The following is a 21,677-nucleotide window of genomic DNA, read 5'->3' on the forward strand; positions in this document are numbered from 1 at the left end:
TGCCGTTCGGCTCCTTGGTAGAGAACAGCAAGTTGCGCACAAAATAACTTGAGGAACTTTAAACAGTTGCCACAGTAGCCACATTCGGGCCAAATTCAAGAAGGACCAGTACAGTTACAATGTGGCATATTTACATTTATTGTGTCAATCACAGATACAACATTGATGAGGTTTAACTGCTAAGAAAATATCACATCATTGAGGGCCAACATTGTTCTTAGCATTCAATTATATTATATGAATTATTATTATATTAAGCCAAAAGTATCCATTATTTCTGTATGATTTTATACAGTACATTTATAGTATGCTTTTATATAGTATATACTATAGAGTGTTACTTTAAAAAAATGATGTTTGTGGCATTTCCATTTATGTCAATGAGTGATTTGATTGAATTAAACTTAAGTCAAGACACCATTGAACTTGGATAAACAATGTTGCTGAGCATGAACCCTGGATAGCGTATGGGTCTGTTGGGCTAAATTATGAAACAACAACTAAAAATTGAATACCAAGCAGTGAGTCAGCCTGCCCGCCACAGGGAAATAATCATCATTTTGGCAAAGCAGTAGGAACACAAGATTGTTTGCAGTGGAAGTATTGAAACTAAAGCCAATTTCACACAGAAGAACCTGTTGCGTCAAAGCTTTTTACACAAAAAGCAGGATTATAGACACAATCACATAATTGTGATATGAAATACGATCAGGGTGGGAGAAATGATCGAGTATCAGGTGTTACATTTAAGAACCCCCCCTGCTTCCACCCCATCACACCTCTGATAGTGCTGCAAGGACGAGAAAATGCCAGCTTTGACAGACATTGTGAAAGTGGCTTATAGCACCTACCTCAAGCTGTTCATACATCTTCTATGCAAATTATTCAACACATAGCTCACAGTATATGATTCCATCAATCTGGTTGTGTAAAATTCCATGTTTAAACGCAGGCTGTAGCTTCAAATTGAAGCTCGTTGATAATAAAGGTTCCTCATTGTCTTATTATTAAAAAAAACAAGACTAAACTCAATATAGTGAGTCTAATTATCATTTAAACATCTGAAGATGTACATGTTGCTAGGAGAATTAAGTCGGAATAAACAATGTTACAAAAACATGCCTCGCCTCGAAATAAAATACATATACACTTGGGAAATTATAAAATGATTTATAGACACCTTCAAATATTTGACTGCATACTTACTATACTATATAAAGCTAGTTTTTATTTTAATGAGAATGTATCTGATAATTATATGAAATTATACCAACAGCCAACAACCAACTACCTGGCATTTTCTTAAAACACCCTTGACCTTCGTGAGGACAAGCAATTTGGAAGATGAAATCCTAAAAAAAAAAAAAATCATGAAGAGTGATTCTCAGCTGCTGTCCCACAGTTTCCTATTGTTGAAGTTAAGAACCATATTTTAGGGGGTTTAAATATAGCCTATGAAAACAATGATGTACCACCAAAAGCATATTGCAAGCCTTGAGGTCTGCCAGCCAGAGGCAGTTGCATTTTTGTTTACAGAGTGAACTTGTCCCTAGAACATGAGGAAGCAACATTTCTTGTCCCTTTCTTAATCCGCGTGGGACCTTGGTAGCTTTGCCTCCGTACTGTACCGGAAAAAATAAAAATCTGAATACAAGCAATTTTTTCTACTAGCTATCCCCAACCCAGCAGTTGACAACTGCTGGTATAGAAGACCATTAAAAAACAAAACCACATTTTCCCATAATCTATCATTCGGGGAAATATTTAATTCAAAATCAGACAATAAAAGTAAACTCTACCATTTGAATAAAATCTAACTAAATTCTCACGCAATGTTGATGTCTAACATACATGTACAAAGTGCTCATAAAGTGTCTGTAACATAAAAAAAAAAAAAAAAACATCTGCACTACGTAAAGAATGAACTCATTGTGAGCTGGTAATGACACGGGTGCATTTTACAATTACATCGCAGTTAACGGCTCCACGGAAAGCTTGAAGAAATGACCGCTCGATTGCTAGTCACTGATTGCGTTCCAGTTTGCACACACCGGGTTTCCCTGCAGGAAACTTCCATCTTTTTTAGAGAATCTTTTCCATACGACGGAAAATTTGTCTTTGTATAACTGTTCATTTATCACCAAGATGCAGATGACATAAGCGCACGCACATATGCGCAATGGTAGCAGCATCGTGAGCTCTGTAAGTTTTTCCCAGCAAATATAAATGAACGGTACAGTAATGCTAGCTCTCCCTTAAATGAATCTTCAACAAATGCAAAAGTACCGGGCAGCAATATATTTGCTATCTCTGAATATATAGAAATCTAAATATATTTTCTTTGTCTTCCCAATAAAATCTCTTTTGTCACCTAACGGGTGTAGTCTAAGTTTTCCATTCCTAAGTCACCCCACGTTCTAGCACATTTAAAAATGAAAATAGGAAAATAATTGTGGGGGGTATCCCTTTCGCAAGTTCCCTAACTTTCAATTCATATTTACGTAATTTTAGCCTTTTATTTATTTTATGATCACGTACGCAGTCATGCTTCATGTTCACCTAAACACACCTCCAACTTTGCAATTATTCCCTAGCCGAGTGTAAATACCATTATTATGATCATGAGTAGTTAAACATACATCAACACAAGCACGACAAACATTTAACACAACCGTAAAAAAAGCGATTGCTAACACTGTGTTTAGTCACACCTAAGGACACACCTTCACATTCTTTCGACTCGATCCCTTCGCCATCCCTGAATTATTTGACATAAACATACATGAAACATTTCAAATAACATTTTAAGTGGGTAGTAGTTGAGGTGCTATTAGTTGTTTGTGTGTGTGTCCATCAGCTACATGTAGAGAAGCTTATTGTGGTAAAGCAATCCTTCTGATTTAAAGTCCAGTTTATGTGATTCCTATGAATTGAAATTAAAATGAGGTCAAGATCAAAAGGGGGAAACTCATTTCTGGCCATAAACTGCGCTTATGCAATTTCCTTAGTGTCACTGAACGCCTCACAGTGGACTTCTGTCCTATATTGGTTGTCACTTTGAGAGAAAATGCACTACAGATTATGGTGCTAAAGTATTCTTTAGCAAGCTTTTTGACAGGATTATTTGTTGTCGTATCGTCTGTTTCCATCGAATTTTCACTCATCTCCAAATAAACATTCACAAATCCAACAAATAAAAAGTCACTATCTCAAAATTTGGCCAGCATGTGAACAATGTGCAATGGCAAAAACAATGATTGTAGCAAAAAAAATATATATCCTAGCTTCTTACGCTGTTTGAGTAGAATATTCATAGTTCTATATCTCGTGTAAGCACACAAAGTTGTGTCAATGATGCACACTACTAAGAGTAAACGATGGCGCATGCTTCTTCTGTCGTCTTTGAAGCAGACTGTCAAGACTTTGGCAATTCGCTAAAGATACGCAAGCGGTAAACTGATTGCTTTTATAAAAATGTCTCTACTTTGCCGTTTACAGGGAAACAGAACACAAAGTGCGTGAAATACATTTTGGCGACGCGAATGTAAGACAGCGGGGGCGCACGTTCAAGTCCCCTCCCGGCTTGCTGCGAGTCAATGTGCCTCCAGCAAAAGTCAGCTAATTTTCTGGTCTAAAGGTGTTGCGTTCAAGGTGAGAGCGCCCCCTGGAGGTCTGGGGTGACGTACCCCACGGGCATAGCGGGGAGGGCTTTGAGGGGGTGCTGTGATAGGCACAACGGCGCCGACTGGACGGGAGGCGGGTCGAGCAGAACACTGTGCTGACTGTCTAGCTCCTGTACCACCGTGTAGTCCGCCACGGGGGCAAAGAGCTGCGCCTGGGGGGAGTCGGGTGAGATGTAAGGCGACTCGCAGGCTTGGGTCAGCTGAGGCTCGACGGGCGGGTAGGTCTCGTCGGGCATGGCGCAGTAAGGCGAGGGGATCATCTGTCGGCTGCTGTTCTCCCCATCCGGTTCCAAAACCAGGAGCTGAAACTGAAGCTCTTTTTGCCTCTTCTCATCTTCGCCTTTCCTTGTATCTTTGTTTGAGGCCAACTCGCCCTCCTGGGTTTGTAGTTGTTGGCCAGGGGACAGCACCACCCCCCCGAAGGGCATCACGTTGCTGACCTGGGCGTAGAAATCTGTGTTGACCCAAGTCTGAGGAGTTGCGCTTTGAGAAGGCACCGGAGAGCCTTCTGAGGCTTCTCTGTCGTCGGGTTGGCCCGGCAACAGCGTGGACGTGAGCATGTCGTCGTCTTCGTCGGGAACATTCGGGTCATCAGGGCGGTCGCTGTCGCCATCGTCATCAGGAAAGCTGAGGTGACAGCATAGATGTTAACAAGTAGCGCCGAAAAATATTCTGTGATCTGTATTGAACTTTTATAAGTACAAGAAGTACCCGAGAGCGTTGGAGCAGCCCGCTCGATGTCTGCCAGGCTGAGAGCCCCCGAGGAGCCTCTCGGTGTCCGAAGACTGGTTGTCCTCCTTTTCCCCAGTGTCTGGATCCTTCACGTCCACCTCGATAAATTCCACCCATGGTTCATCTTGGTAAAAGTCTGGCGAGTACGTGGGGCCGCCAAGCAGACCTCCATGGCTCAGGATGAAGTTCAGCTCATCCAGCTTCCCTTTCTACATGGAAACAAAAAGATATTAGGTTGACTTGCAAAATCTAACAACATCCAAAGCAGGAGCTGTAGTAAAATTAAAAAAAAAAAAAAAAATCCTTTACAACAATAATACCACTTAATTGTCACTTCTCGAGATACTTGACAAAGAGTTTATTAATATTATTCTAGAGCAGTGGTTCTTAACCTGGGTTCGATCGAACCCGGGAACCAAGAAAAGGGGGGCATAGGATAACTCACAATTACAAAAATTACTATTTCTATATTTAAAAAAAAAAAAAACATTTGTACCTTTAACATCTCTGGATCCACTCCTTTAATTTTGGGCGCTGGAATCGGTGGCAACAGAATGACCATTAACCTGCAAAAGTAGCAATCTCATTTTATTCAAGACAAAAAAAAAAATCTTTTATGCATGTGCATTTGAGTTCCTACCTGTGCTGTTGTGATACCACAATCCACATGATGAGTATGACGGCAGCTACGACTCCCAAAACAATAACCAATGTAAGCAGGGAAAATGAATCTAAAACAGATGAATAGAAACAGAAACAGCCTTACAACCCAGACAAGGACACAAAACTACAAAAGCACAAACACGTTACCTTTGCTAGGACTTGCGTCAATGTGAATGAAAACAGATTCACTAAAGTCTCCAAACTTGGTGAAAGCTTTCATCCTGCAGCGGATGTGCACTTCATACACTTTTTCTACAAGGAGTCCATAGATTGTTTGATGAGTTTGTGCCTCCAGCTGAACCTCCAGCTGAAGAGAACACACAAGTGCAACAAGAGCTCCATGACATGAGGTCATCTTGCATGATGCAGTGACAGCAGACTATCATCATGTTTGCCAATAAAAGGCACTGGCAAACCTTGGACTATTTCCTTGGGGGTGGGGGGTCAAAGATGTCTCAGGATGTCCACAAAACATTACTTTACAAACATCTACAATATTAAAAAAACAACAACAAAGATTTATTATGTGTTCCCCATTGGGAACGGTTGAAAATGTGAAAACGAAATTCTGGAAAAATCAGAAAATCCCCAAATGTTAATCATATGGGCAGGCATTTGGGGTGTCAAAGCATATTTCAGGATGGGGAGGGGGCAGAATACATCTGGGTGGCAGAGAAGTGGGTGAAAAGTGAACTGAAACAATGACAAAAAGTTGTTTGCAGTTGTGCCAGCAGATATACCACAAAAGGTTTAGTTTGGCGCCATCTACTGCCACTTGTAAGTAAGTGTAACATGGTGGGTCTCTACAGAAAAGCACTCAGTAAACGAATTTCATGGCCAGTGGGTGCATATTAGTTACATTTCTAGAGGTTTCAGATTCACAGGGATACAGTTGGAGAAAGATTTATATGCTGAGATTAGCAAACCAGGCAAAGATGCCATGACTACTAAACCAAGCGCTCCCTCACTTGACTTCCTTCACTAAGCTTGTGTTTTCCCAAGAGGCCTTGCTCAGGCTTCTAGTGGGTTTAAGGGAAGAAACATGAAACTACATGTCCTCATTTGATCTTCCGCTTTCCACTGGAGTGCACACATGGTGCACTTGTTTGGCCGACTTTGCAAATTTTACAAACTTAAGTGTTGTGGAATTTACAAAAGACTTGTCAACTCACTGCCTCCCAGTTGGTGCTGTTCTTTTCTCTGTACTGGACCTCGTAGACGATGTTCATCCATCCAACTTTGACATCTGCAGAGGGAGGCGGCTCCCACGTCACCATGACGTCGTAAGTGAGCCCAGAGGGACTCACATTTAGGCAGGTCCAGTTGAGAGCCAATGGAGGGTCAGGACGTACTGCCAAGGAAAATTACTGCTTGTAAATCATGTCAATGTGGTCATTTTAATAATGAAAGTAATTTAATCAGATTTTTTCTCTTTGACTCAATGGAGTTTGTGAAACACTGGTCTATAAAATGACTTTGTCAAAGCAGGATAAAATTATTTTAGGTAAATGTGAAAATCTGTGTGGAGTTGATCCCCATTGGACATTGTTTTTTTTTTACAAATCCCCAAATTCTTTAAGAAAAATAGTGACTGGGAAATACGGGTAAAACAACAGGAAAAAGTGACTCCCACCAAAATATTTCTTAAGAAATGGCGAAAAAAAATCTGAAAATGCAATATTGTACTTTAGCAAAAGTTATAATCCAAAAATATGCTAGCTACGAACCAATGTTTTCCACGGAGAAGCAGTCATCTGTGTTGAAATAGGTAACGTTGTCTCGGCTGCGAAGTTGCATACAGTAGGTGGTCCAAATGGCTGTGTGGTTTCTATCAAAGAAGCACTCCCGCCTTGAGTGGATATACTCTGGACACTCTTTCCATTCGTCCTTGGTGGAGGAGCTGGAGTCACAAATAAACAAACGCAAACATGTCAGCCACAGAAATGCTATCTGCTTAATAGCAGTTGTTTGGGCTCTTTGCTTGGTCACGACGCTCACCCTATAACTCGTTTCTGATAGAAGACCCTCAGTGCTCCAGGGTCTGACAGATTGTTGAAACTGCCCTGACTCCACCAGCAGCTGAACGTCACCTGGTCTCGGGATGAACACTTAGTGAAGTGAGGTTCCGCGGGAGCTGGGAAGATAAGACAAAAAAAGAAATCTACTTTATTCATCTTCATTAACTACAAAGCGATTGAGACTTTTTGATCTATTGAGTGACAAGCATGTGCGTCCATCCATCCATCCCCCTGATTTTTCCACCCTTATAATTTCATTCAACTTCTTATGCTCGGTTCGATGCCTGCTTAATCTCATAGATCACTGCATTCCTGTCCGCTACGCCGTACACCCTCCCCGTCAACGGACCAGGTCCTTCATCTTCTGTAAATTGTGGTTCACACGCCCCCCCCCCCCCCCCAACGAATTTCAGCTGCCAGCACCAAAGGTTCAACAGACTGAACTGTGTGAAAACTAGCGGAATAATCTTTGCAAAAATATCTGTTGGAGTCATATATGTGCAAAAAATGTGCAAAGTAGCATTTTTGGAAGATGGCTCTGCATGTGCGTCAGAGGTGAAACGTTTCACAGTGACACCTGCAAACCTTTCAAATACCCTTTTTCATCTCCCGCTAACGCCGACAAATTTTTTTTTTTTCTTAGTCATCTCAGAAAAGTCTACCTGTCACCAAGTGACAAAGTGGCTATAATGTCGACTTAAGTTCAAGTTTAAACAGGGTAACCCGTGCGGAGGGCGGTTGCAGTCAACACTGTGCAAGCTCGACAAACCTGTTTTCAAAATGACTGAGTTATGCTCTCAATTAAATATTGTTTCTATTTTCTAGTACATTACCCTCTTTGCAATTACTAAGGTGAGGACACAAGTTGAAGACCAGGGAGAGTAGTTCTTCAAAAAAAAAAAAAATAAAATCCACAGGATATGATGGTACTCCTACAATTTTAATATTTTAATTTTCCATTGAAATTTAGTAAAAACCTTCCAGAATGTTCGACTTATTATGCAACCCTTGGTATAATTTAAAATTCACAACTTTAGAAGTTCCATTTTGTGCATGAAAATAATTCTCATCCCCTTATAAAGAGCACTATCTTATCTAGTTGAACATGCAGTCCATTTATACGTTGCTGAGCCATTTTGCATCCTAGACGTCGGGTAAAAGGTTGCCCATTAAGGGCCACTCTTTGAAAGGCCCAAATGCGCCACTTCCCTCGCCACAGACAGTCGCCATATTGTGAAATGGTCCGTGGTAGCCAATGAGGCCCCGCCGGTGTCAATAATATTCTTCTTCCAGCTCATTTTGCAGATTCAAGTTAAACATGAGGTTAATGGCATAATGGAAAGAAAAAAAATCTTGATGCATAAGATTCAGGTCGACAATATAAGTGGAAATGGGTGTACTTTAGCTGAATATTTGAAATATAATTTAAATAAAATGTGACCATGACATTTTACAGTGACAGTGTACCATTGAAGTAGCAAAAAAAACAAAATGTCTATGACTCATTTCCGTAGTTCAAATTTGGATAATGGATGCTTACTAGCAGAACAAAGTCAAATTAATCAAAGACCCCCCTGAGGTGCATTCTGGGACATTTAGGAGGGATTTGGGAATAGAACACCTTGGAAAAATTTGAACAAGTAGTAATGACAAGGACAAACATAAAGAGATTAAGTGAAGCCTTAAGGCACTCCAAAGGTCTCGAACAGGTCGAGAAAAGATCTTGCAACAAGATAAAAGCAGGTGATAAAAATAACTGTCAACATGCATGTGAACTTGGACCTTGAAAACAAAGAACCTGTGAACAACTTCAAAGTGCCATTGTCCAACTGCCAAGGACTTGCGGTCAAATGTCGTTGGGTGCGTGGGGCCAGCCATGACTGCATGTGAATGATAGCGTTCATGACCTGAGGAGAGCTTTACAGTTACTACCGTTTTTAAGAAGAGGAGGGCATCCATTTGAGTAATCTGCGGTTAATTGAGGTAGGGCATCCATTTAGCAGGTTGATGAAAATCTGGTTTGTCAATCATTTTTGCTGTTTTAAAAGTTCACAGCATACTTTTATTCCATCCGAACATTCTGATCATTCCACCTGCGATTGCACACATAACGTGGCATTGCACTGCAGAATGTGTGACATCATCACACGAGACAAGGAAACATTTTTAATCTAGCCCAGGTCACACTTAAGTGTGCAATCGTTCATCTTCAATATTTGTCGAACCCTTCCAGCGTTCTGTGTTCCAGTGTTGTCTGTTGAACCACTTTTTCTATTTTTGCAGCCCTCTGAATTTTTCTTTTTTTTCTTTGCAATTGTTGTCCACACACACCCAGAACTCGCCTCTGTTGAAATGTGTGCACAGGCCGGGTGGAGTGACCATGTCTGTGGTTGCTGCTGGTTACCACCTTTGTGCTGTGGAACATGGTGTCATGCAACAGCATCAATCATTAGGCCTGACAAACAGAGGGTGGGGGGATGAAAAAAAAAAAAAAAAAAATCAAACGCTAAGCGGACACTGAGAAATAAACGGCTCTGTCTCTGAATGTCCTCAAGCTCCAGGCCAGAAGCACAAACACAGTCAATACTCTTTATTTTCTTTGTATTTTTGGCAATATTTCACGTATAGACACAAAAATGACAAATACGCTGTGACGTTCAAGCCAGGCAAGAAGTTGGCATTGCCACTTGGAATTTGGCTCCATGCGTCAAGCAAAAATAATAATAATAACAATAAAAAATGCATTGGGATTGTTACTAACAACTTTTTTTTGTCTTACATTTGTTTTTGATACAAAAATTAATAGTTGCTTTGCAAAGACCGTAAAGACGTTCCTGAGTGATTATTCTGTAGTGTTGTTGGGTGTGTTAAGAATTTTTTTTCCTCTTTCCCAGAAAACAGTCTTGAGTGACAGATAATGGTAAAGGTTATTCACTATGCTGCCTCTCACAGGTCATTCTTGGTACTACAACACACTTTGCATTTAAGTGACGTCACACTATGTATGCTGTTGGTCACGTCAATAAAAAAAAAACTCAAAAATATGGTGACTTTTTCTCTCATCATGTCTGGAATAACACTTTTTCGAAAGCAAGAGCGAGGTTCAAATGGCTCTAATAAGAAAAAGCACGTGGGGTGGACTGCAAGCAACAGGTGGAGGGTTGGGAAAGGCACAAGCTGCACTTTTGTTTGCTCGCCTTATCAGCGTCGACGTTGTTTTCAGATACTTTAACGCTTGTTGAGGAACACTGGTACAGTGCAGCAATCGATGAGGGGACCATTTTAAGCCAAAACGGTGGATTTGTCCAAACGTTATCATCGGTTGTCTGAGGGCTTATCAGAGAGGTAACGCAAGCCCAAGATAAGAAAAAGCGTGCTGCAGCTTAGGGAAAAAGTACAATTGAGTGGGGTCCAGCAATTTTACAGATGCGACATCGAACATTGTAACAATTAAGGTGTACTTTCCTTGTAACGAGTCTGCTGAACTCAATTTCAGGCAATTTCAGTTTCAACTATTCTGTTTTTGTCTGGTTCTTGTGTGAGGAGTGTCAAACACATCCACGCTCAACTCACATCTCGGCTATTCAAAAATGATTTGTTTGTCATCAGAATGTGTTATGCGTGCCACATGCAGTAGTCAGGACTATTTCATATTGGCAGTTCTGACCAAGAACAAACTTTAAAAAAGAAAAAAAATATGCAGCATATCCACAAGACATTCTTCCAAAAACAGCACCATACCAGCCCAAGGGCTTGGCCATATTTCATAACAGCTCTGGCTTGCAGATCCTCTGGCAACTACAAGAATGATAGATTCGATTTTAAACCAGTTCGTCCTTAACGAAACATGTTTGGCTGAGAGTCTGTAGAAGTTGGCAGCCGAAGCCTCCGCAATTTGCCAGTCAGACTGAAGACATGGATTAATTGTCGTACTTGATTGATTCATCAATACTTTCACATTTACACCAGACTATAAATAAAAACCTTTCAGGTGTGGGTGTGTCTGAAAAGGTAAGCACAAATTCATACCTCCACGCTGCAACACCCAATCCAGAAAAACCTGCATTTGAAGCAGCTATTTGACCGTTTTGCTATAGGGCCCCCATGCACTTACAAAGGTGAGCTTGTGTATTTGGAAAGCAACAAGGACATGGTCAGAAGAGGTCAAGTCACTGAATGTGCATCCAAGCAAACTATGTCTTGAAATAAATATTGAGCAAAAGTCTGCACAACCACACACATAACTTTAAACAGTCAAAGCGGTCCATAATTATATGTGAGCTTCGGAAGAAAAAAAATAAATCAAAGACTGTCTGAACCTGCAACACTCTAGAAGTTTTACAGACACAAATTGTGATTGTGTATTTTCAATATTAAGGAATTGGAACTTGTCTCACTAGGAATGAGCAGGTGCCCACACTTGGTAAGAATCAACAAACTTTTTTTTTTTTGTGGTGCCAGATGTAGTAAAATGTGTGCTTTGTGCTGTATGATGGTGTAAAACGTTTTGGACTTAAGTGGAAGCAAGGGAGACAAACCCAACAGAAGGAACAAAAAATAAAAGAACAGCCAAACCACTAAAATGAATGGCTTTTTTTTTTTTTTTTGGTCCCAACTGCCTGCCAACTCGTGTCCAACAAATTCCATGAAAAGTGTCCTGGTGAGGTTTGCGTAATCCTACTGTGAGTCCAAAAGACAAACAGACACACAGACAGCCAAACCAACATAACCTCTGTGGCCATGTAGTCATCTTTTATATTGATTTTCTGCAATCGGAAAAGGACACAAAGGTGTATCCTAAGGTTGTTCTTGAAGGGAGTGTTTATTTGTCCTCCAGCAAACCAACCAATTTAAACCAATCCAAAAATATTTCATGGATGTTGCCAAAATTTTGACATGGCATTATTACCGCAAATTTAGATTAGCAGATTTTCTTAGGCCTAATTTAAGCACAATGAACATTTTTATGCCTGGTAAATGAAGTATAGTAGGGCTGAAACTAACAATTATTTTAATATTCAATTCATCTGTTAATTATTTAGTTGGTTAATCAACGATTCAGATAAAAGTTTTAATTTCCATCCCTTTTTTCAAAAATAGGACATTATTTCAAATGGACAGTGCAGAAAACGCACATACATATTTAGGATTCAGTTACTGGTACAGCAAAAATTATATTTCTAGTAAATGTTTACAAATGTTACAATTTCATTTAAAATAGAGTTATAATAATACTTACATGGAAGTGTAAAAAGAGAATATGGACTCTTGGGAGGCCCAAGGATTTGGGCAACTTTTAAATTAAACTTGGTCTTGAATCATCGATTATAAAAAAGGATTTTTGATTCATTTGCTGATCAGTGTGCTTGAAATTTTGCTTAAGACATGAAACATTTATCACATCACGTATCAACACATACTGACAACATTCATGGAATTATAGAAACAAGAATGAAATAATAAGTCAGCATTTACTGTCCTCTTCCACCAACCGTCAGCATCTCTGGGCTCAATGTTGTCAAGGCAACGTCAAATCATAACAACCCCCCCCCCCCCCCCCATCCCTATCATTCTTTCACCTAAATATTTCACCCAGCTCGGTGACAGTTGTTCCCACCGCCCAATGTTCCCGAATTGAGCAGTCCCTGGACTTTGATAGAGTGGCCCGTGGCGTCCGTGCGTTTACCCCCGGCACTGATATCGATCAGGAAATCGCTGCGTTTGCTCAACGCTGAACCTTCTGCGCAAACACAGCATTCTGCAACACACGTCTGACATAAGACGTGATGAAGTGTTGCCCTTAATCGAATGCGTTAATGTTTGATAAGTCACGTGCAGACTGTCTGACACACCAACAGTTTATTTCAAACCTGAAACAAACTTATGACCTCTACCAGGAAGGTTCTGTTTCACCTGCATGTGATCATTTGTCACACCAGTCGTCCTCAAAGAAATGTCACATGCCACATGCATAAGGCAACAGGACCCTGTTGTCATTCTAAAATGCTATTGTCACATAAATAAAAAATGTTTTTTTTTTTAATAATATCATTTGAATTCAATTATTTTTCTAAGAGTTTTTTTTTTTTTTTTTTTTTTTTAAGTCTTTCAATGCCCAATAATGAGTCATTTGCAGGAAACACACACACGTATAAAAAGAATCCCCCCCCCAAAAAAACAAAAAAAACCCAAGATTTTCAAATGTATACATACCGATGATATAATAAGTCACAAAAATAATGAATACATACGAATACATTTTAAAAATCTGCATGCCATGTGTATGCAATTAAAAAGATGCTATGCCAGCTAAAATTTTAAACAGATTATCCAACATATTCACATGTTCAAATTTCATCATATGAGATTGTAATTGATCATGTTTATTTGTGATCTTGTTACATATCGTGCACTTGGATCCAAAAGAAACGTAATAACTTGGCCTGTCCTATAATGTAGCCAGCAACACGAGATTACGCATTTAGCCTTGACCTGAGTTCTGCGAATTTAAGACACAGAGCAACCAGAGAGTGGCACGTCCCCCTTACCTGATGGCGTCATGTGGTGCCAGTCGGTGTCAAAGGCCGAGGCCGGAGACGAAAGCCAGGCCGGGGAGGACGTGAGGAGGAAGAGCAGGAGGCCGGACGAGGCTGAGGACGCCGTCGCCATGATGCTGGAGAAGAGCAACAGAGGAAGAGTGAACGAGTGGCAAGTGGGGGGAAAAAAACTTCTGTCTTCCTCCCTCCCTCCCGTGCTGCCCATTTTCATTTTCAGAAACTTTTCAAAATTTAACCTTATATTTGCTGCTTGTCTTTGCTACTCTTTCAACTGACAATATCCCATCACGGGACTATTGAAGGCTTATTTAAACATTCAGTCCCTGGTAATTCTGGAACACAATTCATTATAAAAAAAATATATATATTAAAAGTTATTGTATAGCGGTCATCAATAAAGACAGAAAACCTCAGGTCCAAGTAAATAGGTGACTGCTTAGAGTGTGCGAGTCCAAACAGTCAAGTCCAAATATAGGTCAAACTCTGCCCACACCCAAGGCTATTTACAGCTGTGTCCCCGCAACTTGTTTCTGGAAGGCCCAAAGAACACAACGTACAGGAACACTCTTAAGTTGACACTGCCAATTAATTCTCACAGCATACTAAATAAACAAGGCTTTACAACAGAGACTGTTAGCGAGCAAAAATATAGTATTGTGAGTTTCAAACAGTGAGCCCCTTCCCAAAAAAAAAAAAACCCGCTTTGTCTAATGAATGCACAAATTTCCATATTGCATTAGCAAGTGCAAGCAAATACAAATGCCCCAAAAAGAAAAGAACAAAAACAAAAACAGCAAAATGCAATGATGTTAAATCATTGAAAGCCTAAGAAATGAGTCAGGATTGCATGAAAGAAACAAAGCAATAAATCATTCAATGTGTGTGTATGTGTGAGGGGGTGGGGGGACTTGAAGTGGTGGCGGGGTGAGTGCGGAAAGATTCCAGAGGCCGCACAAGGCCAAGTCATACAGTGCAAGAATTCAAGCAAGAAAGCTGTGAAGCCATTAACTCATCTGCCTTGACAGAGAAGCTCCATTTAAAAACAATTCTTTTCCAAATTACATGGCAGCTCTTTTTATGCTTCAGGCTCATTTAAGGTTTCGTCAGTCTCTCGCTGTCATTTATATCAAGCGGATGAAAAAAAAAAATGTCAACTGGGTAAATAGAATGACTTAAAGTTGCGCAAAGACTTTATTTGATGCTTTAGAAAAGCGTGATCGATACATATTTTCATACGTGGGCATTGGGTGTTTGCTCAAAGGCACGTGTGCGGCGTGATGTAACTTCAGGTGAATGCCCAGAGTCACCGCCCACCTTTCTCCTGAATGAGAGCCAGAAATATTTAATTCTCTTCCTTGACACGGCAGGATTGTTTTTTTTTTTTTTACTGCTGCTTTCACACAAATTGGCAGATTGTATTTTTTGAATGCGGACCTCAGCCAGCGACAAACCTTGACTCCGCCAAAAAGCTTGCCAGAGCCAATCAGAGAAGAGGGAGGCTCGACACAGGTCTCAAGGGGTCCCTCTGTAAACATACGGTCAACTTTACACTACCTCTAACACACGTACACACTGCTTATTAATCATCTGTGTTTACTAAAGACAAGCTGACACGGCAAAAGGGAAAGCTACCGCTGGGATTTAAGATGAAGTAACAGTGAAGAGATAGATAGAAGGTTATGAGGGGAAGAAGTCACATGAGCCGTGTTGGCAAAGCGCACAGTTGCACACACACAAAAGGGCAACGTTGGCAAATTAGAGGTCCTTGCAAAAAAAAAAAAAAAATCTGTTCAGTGTGCAGAGAAAAAGGATTGCAGTGTGAAGTTAAAAGGAAAAATGATTGCAACGTGACGTTAAGTCATGACCTGTAGCGTGTCATATCGAGATGGTTTGAGCTTTGACTTCTGTTTTCTCATGTTTGGTGTTGCATACTGGAACATAAAATATTATTATTAAAAAAGTAAATATTTTTTTGCATATATTATGGTCATCTAGTTGGTTTTTATGTCTGCCCAGTAGTGTTTTTCAGTGCACGCACACCACGAGGTGATAAACAGTCGAGCCACGAGCTTAACACTATCTGTGAAGGTGTCGCTGACATGTGAAGAAGTTAAACAATGTGGCAGTTAAGCCGACAGGCTTGTGGATCATTTTGCAAATAGTTTTGGAAACGTGCCCATCTTATATGCAAATTAGCATTCGCCATAATTACATAGTTTTTGAAAAGTGCACATCTTAAATGCAAATTAGCATTCACCATAATTACATGCAAGGCTTTTCAATGTACGTCACAGTTCGTTAACAGAATTACACAACTAATGAGTAACGTGCATGCACATGACAAAGCTGGGCCAGGTTTTGATGAGATGACACCAGTGTGACAATTAACTCTCCGTGTTGTCAATTTCTATTTCTTCATAAACACAGTTATCAAAGATGGAGAAGTCACCCCTCACCTATAGTGAAGTAAAACGGATTGATTTTTGAGCCAAAGAGAAATGAGTGAGGAAGATCAAAATTGGGTACACACAGACATTATCCTGACATCTGAACTTTGACCTGTTTTACTGACGCTTCTCCTCGCTCTTGTTCACACAGGCCTGCAAGCCATATACATTTTTTTTTTACTTACTACGTACTTGCTAATTTTGTGAAAAAGCACTTCTACCCAATTTGAACATTTTAATCGACAGTTAACCTTTGCAAGGTGCTTGATTGCGTTGAGGTCAATTCGTCCACATAAGAATTCATCCAAATGTGCTTTTAAGGACTTGACAGAATAGGCTCTTCTGCATGCTGTTGCTGAAAACAAACAATTGTCCGAAATGTCTCGATGAGACAAAATTCCATGAAGATGAAAAAGATTGAGTTATCCAGAACGTATGTAGTCTAACGAATATGTGAGCCACCTAAATAGCATACAGACACCGCAGACAGTGAACATGAGCCTGCATGTTGCAGCAGGGAGGATTCAGAAGGAGTAGGAGGAGCTTGCAAAAGAAGCAGCCCACAGCTCTGCTTTGTTCCAAGTTCCTCACCACCGCCTTCATACACACATTAAACCTATGCAGAGCATATTCATGTGTGTTTAAACGTGTGTCGCACACAAATGTCAACAGAGGAAGAGCTTTTCTAACCCGCTCGCATTGGAATATCAGACAGCTCCGATGTCTCTTCTCCGGTTTCGAAAAAGAGAGTGGAAAAGTCAGAGTCAGCACACTGGCATGGGAGCAGCCACGGCTGGAAGGAGATCAGCACGCACATCTGCAGAGCTCCCAGTGTGAAAAATCAAGTGTGCGTATCCGAGCAGCAACAAGACGATGCGAGCAAAGTGTGCACTCTTCAGAAGTGAAAAGTCAACTTGGCATGTGCGGACTTGCAACAAGTCCAATTTTGAACCAGCAACTGTCAAGTAAAATTAAAAATGATCATAATTGCCCCGATCCGCCCATCTAATATTTTTCCAAGTAACTGGCTGTCTACCGAGACAGTTATTCTAAATTAAGGAGGATTAAAATGTCAAGCCTGAGCTGCATGAATTTTAATTTGGCAGTTTAGTTTGATGTGGATGTTGCATGCAACAAAGTGTAGATATTTTGAGAATTTCTAACCAATCAAGATCCTCTCCAAAACCCAAACTTAGAAAAATAGGTATTGTATTGCCATATTTTGGGGGGACCCAATGAAAATTGTCACCATTTTGGGCAACCCTTCCACATTTGGACAATAGTAATACACTCAAATAATTAAGTAAACTTTGCCGAGATCACAGAGGAAAAATAAAATAAAATAAAAGTTGCTTTGCTTCTGAATGCATGTAGCATGAGAGCATATACAAATTACAACTTTGTTGCCATGAATTCACAAAAACACATCTCCCATAATGTTCACTTTTCAACCTAGCAGTTAAGCAAATAGTTTCAAATGCTTCTACTAAATTAAGCAAAATGTTAATCCTTTAAATGGTGCATGTTTCCGTGAGTGAGTTTGCAGCCAGTCTTTCAGGTTTTCAAAGCTACATAGACATCATAAAATTACCTAAAAATATGAAAATGCAATGACATAACCCTAATTTTTTTTTTTTTTTTTTTAAGATTTTGACTTTTTGGGGCAGTGTCCCCCTCATCTTAACGTCATCAAAGATAGATGTATAAAGCTGGCACAATATTTTTGCCCCAATTAAATTAATCAAATTTTTAAATGAATTGGACCTTTTTATATTCTGCACTGCAATCACTCTTTTTTATGTCTCAAATTTAATTTTTTATCACCACTACAAAAATAAAAAAACAACTACGTTAATTACGGTGCCTGCTTGATGATCTTCACTTGGGGGCGCAATCAGAACTGACTTGGGACCCTTTTTGGGTCCCCGATCCTCAGTTGGGACAGCCCTAGCGTCCACGAATTTAGAAATAAGCTTTGTTGAGGCCGGAGGATAATATAAAAGAGAAACACATGTTGCTTTGCATCACCACACAGAGAGCACGAAAGCCTGCGCAATATTACCTCATCGTTCCCTATAAACTCAATCACATCTAATATTACCTGATGCATTTTGTCCGCTAATCACTTCTCAGTGGTGATAGTATGCGTGAAAGACTGTTGCAGCCAGCGAGTTTTTTTTTTTATAAGTTCGCCAAAGTTTCCCACGCAGCAAAAAAACTATGAAAAGATCGTGACAAGCACAGTGACAAAAGAAACACGCTATAAAAACAAGTGCTTACTTTGCACGAAGCGTCACGATGGAATCCTGCAAGGAGCAAATGGACTTTTTTTTTTTTTTTTTCCCACGACTGCACAACTTGCTCATCTACACGCACGCAATTCACTCCAAGTCTTCTCCACTAGATTTAAACTGGAGTCCCTTTTGCTTCCACTCGCTTGTGTCCATGTATGCGGGAGACTACTACTTCTTACCGGGAAAGCCCACGCACGCTCACACACACAACACGTCCACACATACTCGAACACGTCCACAGTGATCCGTCTCCCTCACATGGCGGTGAGGCGCCCCCATCCGCCGAAAGAGTCCAACCTCCTTCCCAAGACCCGCAGCCAACAGGAGCCGGAGGACATCCAAGGCTAAAATACATCCGCCTCTTAAAGAGCTGCGCACACGCTCATTTCGTATTTGCATCATCTTTTTCAAATTGAACTTTATTTTCTTTTGGCAAAACTGATCTTATTTGTGTTTGAATTCGTTGTTCCAATAACCTTTTGTCGGCTTGTTTAGAAATAACAGATACGTCATTTCACATTTAATATATTAAACTTTTAAAAAAAGTAAAATTGAGCATCTCGTGGAATTATTTTAGTCTTGTTGATATGTAAATGTGGACAGCTTGATGCATTATATATCCATGAAAGGCGCAATAATTAATCGATTCATCAATAACTCATTGATTAACAACTAAATTGATAATAATTTTTGATAAGCAATTAATTATTTAGATTTTTTTATCAAATTTGTCCAAATGCTTGGAATTCCAGATTCCCACCAGTATATATTAATTCAATTTCTGTAGTTTTCCATGAAAGCAGACTCAGTGAATCAAAACAAAACATTTCCTGACTACATTTCTGTCTGTTTTCTGACATCACAAACCAAATCAGACAATGAATCAGAATGAATAATATATGTTTGTGAAATTCATACACTGTCCATTTAAAATAATGCTCTCCTTTGTTTTTTTAAATCCGGTTCATCGATTAATCGTCAAAATCATTAACAGATTATTCGATTACCTAAATAATTGCTAGTTGAAGCCCTAATACCAAACATGATGACATAGAATACATTAAAAGTACTAGATTATACGACACTGGCTTGATAAAACATACAATAGATGGACGTTTGTTTCTTTTAAGCCTCACGAGGAACTTCCACAACACCAGTGACACTGTCTGAGTCTTGCCTGGAATTTCAGCTGTCAATGGAAGAACAAGTAGCCCAAACGCAGCCCACCCCCACTCTTATCCACCCAAAAGCCATCAAGTTGTGCGGAAAGACCCGCCTTAACATTTAAGAGGGAAGCAGGCAGCCCAGTTGCTCTTCACACTAAATTGCAGGAATTTTTTGTGTGCATCTTTAACTGCGTAAACATACTGTTGCAGTTCGCACAAATGCAAGTTATGGTGGTGAGATTGAATGTTGTCCCTAAAAAGAAACTTGCATGTGAAAGCATATTTTGGTGTGTCTTTTTTTGACATGTCAATCCATGTTTTTGTACAATGTTAGGTGGGGCGTATGTTCAATTATTTCCTTTGTTATGGAATCATCATTCCTGTGATTGTGATGGTGTGCTTTCATGTTGTATCAAATATGACGGGGGAACAATGTATCTGGCCCAGTGGACTTATGCGGGACAAAGCCACACTCGCAGTGAGATATGAGGCGACAACACAACAACTCAACTGTGACACAAATGGCGAAGAGAGAGAAAGTAAATTAAACAAAAGAAAAACACCAGAGTTTCATATGAAGGGAAACACAAGATATCGCAACTACTGTTTAAAACTTCATGACAAAATGTAGAGTTTTGTTTACAGCAATTTCAAGCCATTTTGTTTCATTCGAAATAAGCTTTAGGGAGCTGAAATATTAAATGAAAATCATACTGTGTTTTTTTGTTTTGTTTTGATAATGGCAAAATAAATGCAGATGCTGTCTTTTCCTCATTTTGTTTGGCCCATATTCCGGTAAATTCTATTTTTTCCCCCAAACAATGTTGTGTCCTCTGTGTGTTTGTGTTCCTGGCGTAATGGGAGCGTGGCCTTTGTGTCACCCCCCCCTTCAAGTCCCCTATAATGTATTTAGGGTGGTCTCACATCACAAGCGTGACACTTGCCAGTGATGTCGGCGGCCGTGCTGCCTATTGGATTAGGTCCAAGTGAAGAAGAAGCCTGCAGGGGGGGGAAAACACAAGCGTACAAATGCCTTGTTCTTTCATCCATTTGTGGACCTTCATTGTTACAAAACATTCTCCGGCCCCTTTACCCCAGTTTTGACCATCACTGGTAAACATCCACTGCTTAGAATATTGCAAGTACTTTTCCCCTGCCACATTTCAAATTACGTACATGTTGTCTTGAATGTAAACTCGAAATTGCCAGGTCTGAAAGTGAACGTGAGTGGGAATTGGGTTGCTCTTGGGTTGGATATCAAACCATTCCAGGGTTTTCCATAAAAAAGTCAAGAATGGCCACATTGGTCACATCACATGAGGTCAAAAAAAACCTCATCAATATTAGCAAAAAGCTACATTCAGCATGCTTTGAAAATATGCCCTTGAACTATAATCCACGATTACGAACATTGGCCTGAATAAAGGTGACAGCAGGAGGGCTGCGAGGGCAAGTGGCAAGGAAATTGATGCCAATTGGCGAGATGGCGCCAGGCGAGTAAGAAGTGCAGCGTGTCAGCATGAGAGCCCCGTTCATGTGCAAAACAACACAATTAAGTGGAAGGCTTAGCCATAATCAGTGGAAGCATCATGCAAATGATGTTTTTTTTCTTTTTCTCCCTGCCGGTGACTACCTTAATTTCAGTTGCCATCCTAGAATACAAATCAGGGACTTAAACTTGATGAAACGCCGGGTGAGCGAAAGTAGGATGCAATGACATAGTAGAAAACTTCATATTAAATGACTTATAGTAAAGTGCTTGTTTTGCTTTATGCTGTCTTATTGAACTTTGTAAATGTGAACGGGCGGCTTTGAATCTCTATTTTTATACGTCAGGTGCAAAGCAAGTGTCTCCGAGGATCGTTTTATATATTTGTGGCAAAATGTAATGTTCCCAGGAAATAATGGAGTTGATAAGTGAGGGGTGTTGTCTGTAGATTACCTGCCTCAGATTGATGTCCGGCGCCGGCACCACGTTGCCACTCCTTTGCACATTCATGTCGTCAGTATCGTTTGGATGAATTAGCAAAATGTCCTTGTGCAAAAAAACAAAAAAAACAATAGCTTACATGTTTGAGCAAACAGGCTGTGCAACATTACCCAAATTCTTCCTAGAG

General features: G+C 40.1%; 1 protein-coding gene across 5 annotated transcripts; it reads right to left on the reverse strand.

Moving 5' to 3' along the window:
• Nucleotides 1-114: 114 nt before the first annotated feature.
• Nucleotides 115-21,576, reverse strand: ghra (growth hormone receptor a). 5 transcript variants are annotated; one of them, XM_088375016.1, is made up of 11 exons: nt 16,352-16,607; nt 15,105-15,584; nt 13,645-13,769; nt 7,077-7,212; nt 6,806-6,978; nt 6,251-6,429; nt 5,226-5,385; nt 5,056-5,146; nt 4,912-4,981; nt 4,395-4,624; nt 115-4,310 (listed from the first exon to the last, which is right to left on the reverse strand). In XM_088375016.1, the coding sequence occupies exons 3-11, from the start codon at nt 13,763-13,765 to the stop codon at nt 3,647-3,649; spliced, it is 1,824 nt and encodes a 607-aa protein (XP_088231142.1). In that variant the 5' UTR covers nt 13,766-13,769; nt 15,105-15,584; nt 16,352-16,607; the 3' UTR covers nt 115-3,646. The 5 variants fall into 5 exon arrangements, with proteins under 5 accessions (XP_088231142.1, XP_088231141.1, XP_088231143.1 ...); XM_088375015.1 differs by lacking the exons at nt 15,105-15,584; nt 16,352-16,607 and adding an exon at nt 21,507-21,576; XM_088375017.1 differs by lacking the exons at nt 15,105-15,584; nt 16,352-16,607 and adding an exon at nt 21,503-21,521.
• Nucleotides 21,577-21,677: the final 101 nt, after the last annotated feature.

The sequence above is a fragment of the Syngnathus floridae genome, chromosome 5, assembly GCF_059516105.1.
Source record: "Syngnathus floridae isolate MCC-2025c chromosome 5, RoL_Sflo_1.0, whole genome shotgun sequence".
In the NCBI taxonomy this organism is placed as follows: domain Eukaryota; kingdom Metazoa; phylum Chordata; class Actinopteri; order Syngnathiformes; family Syngnathidae; genus Syngnathus; species Syngnathus floridae.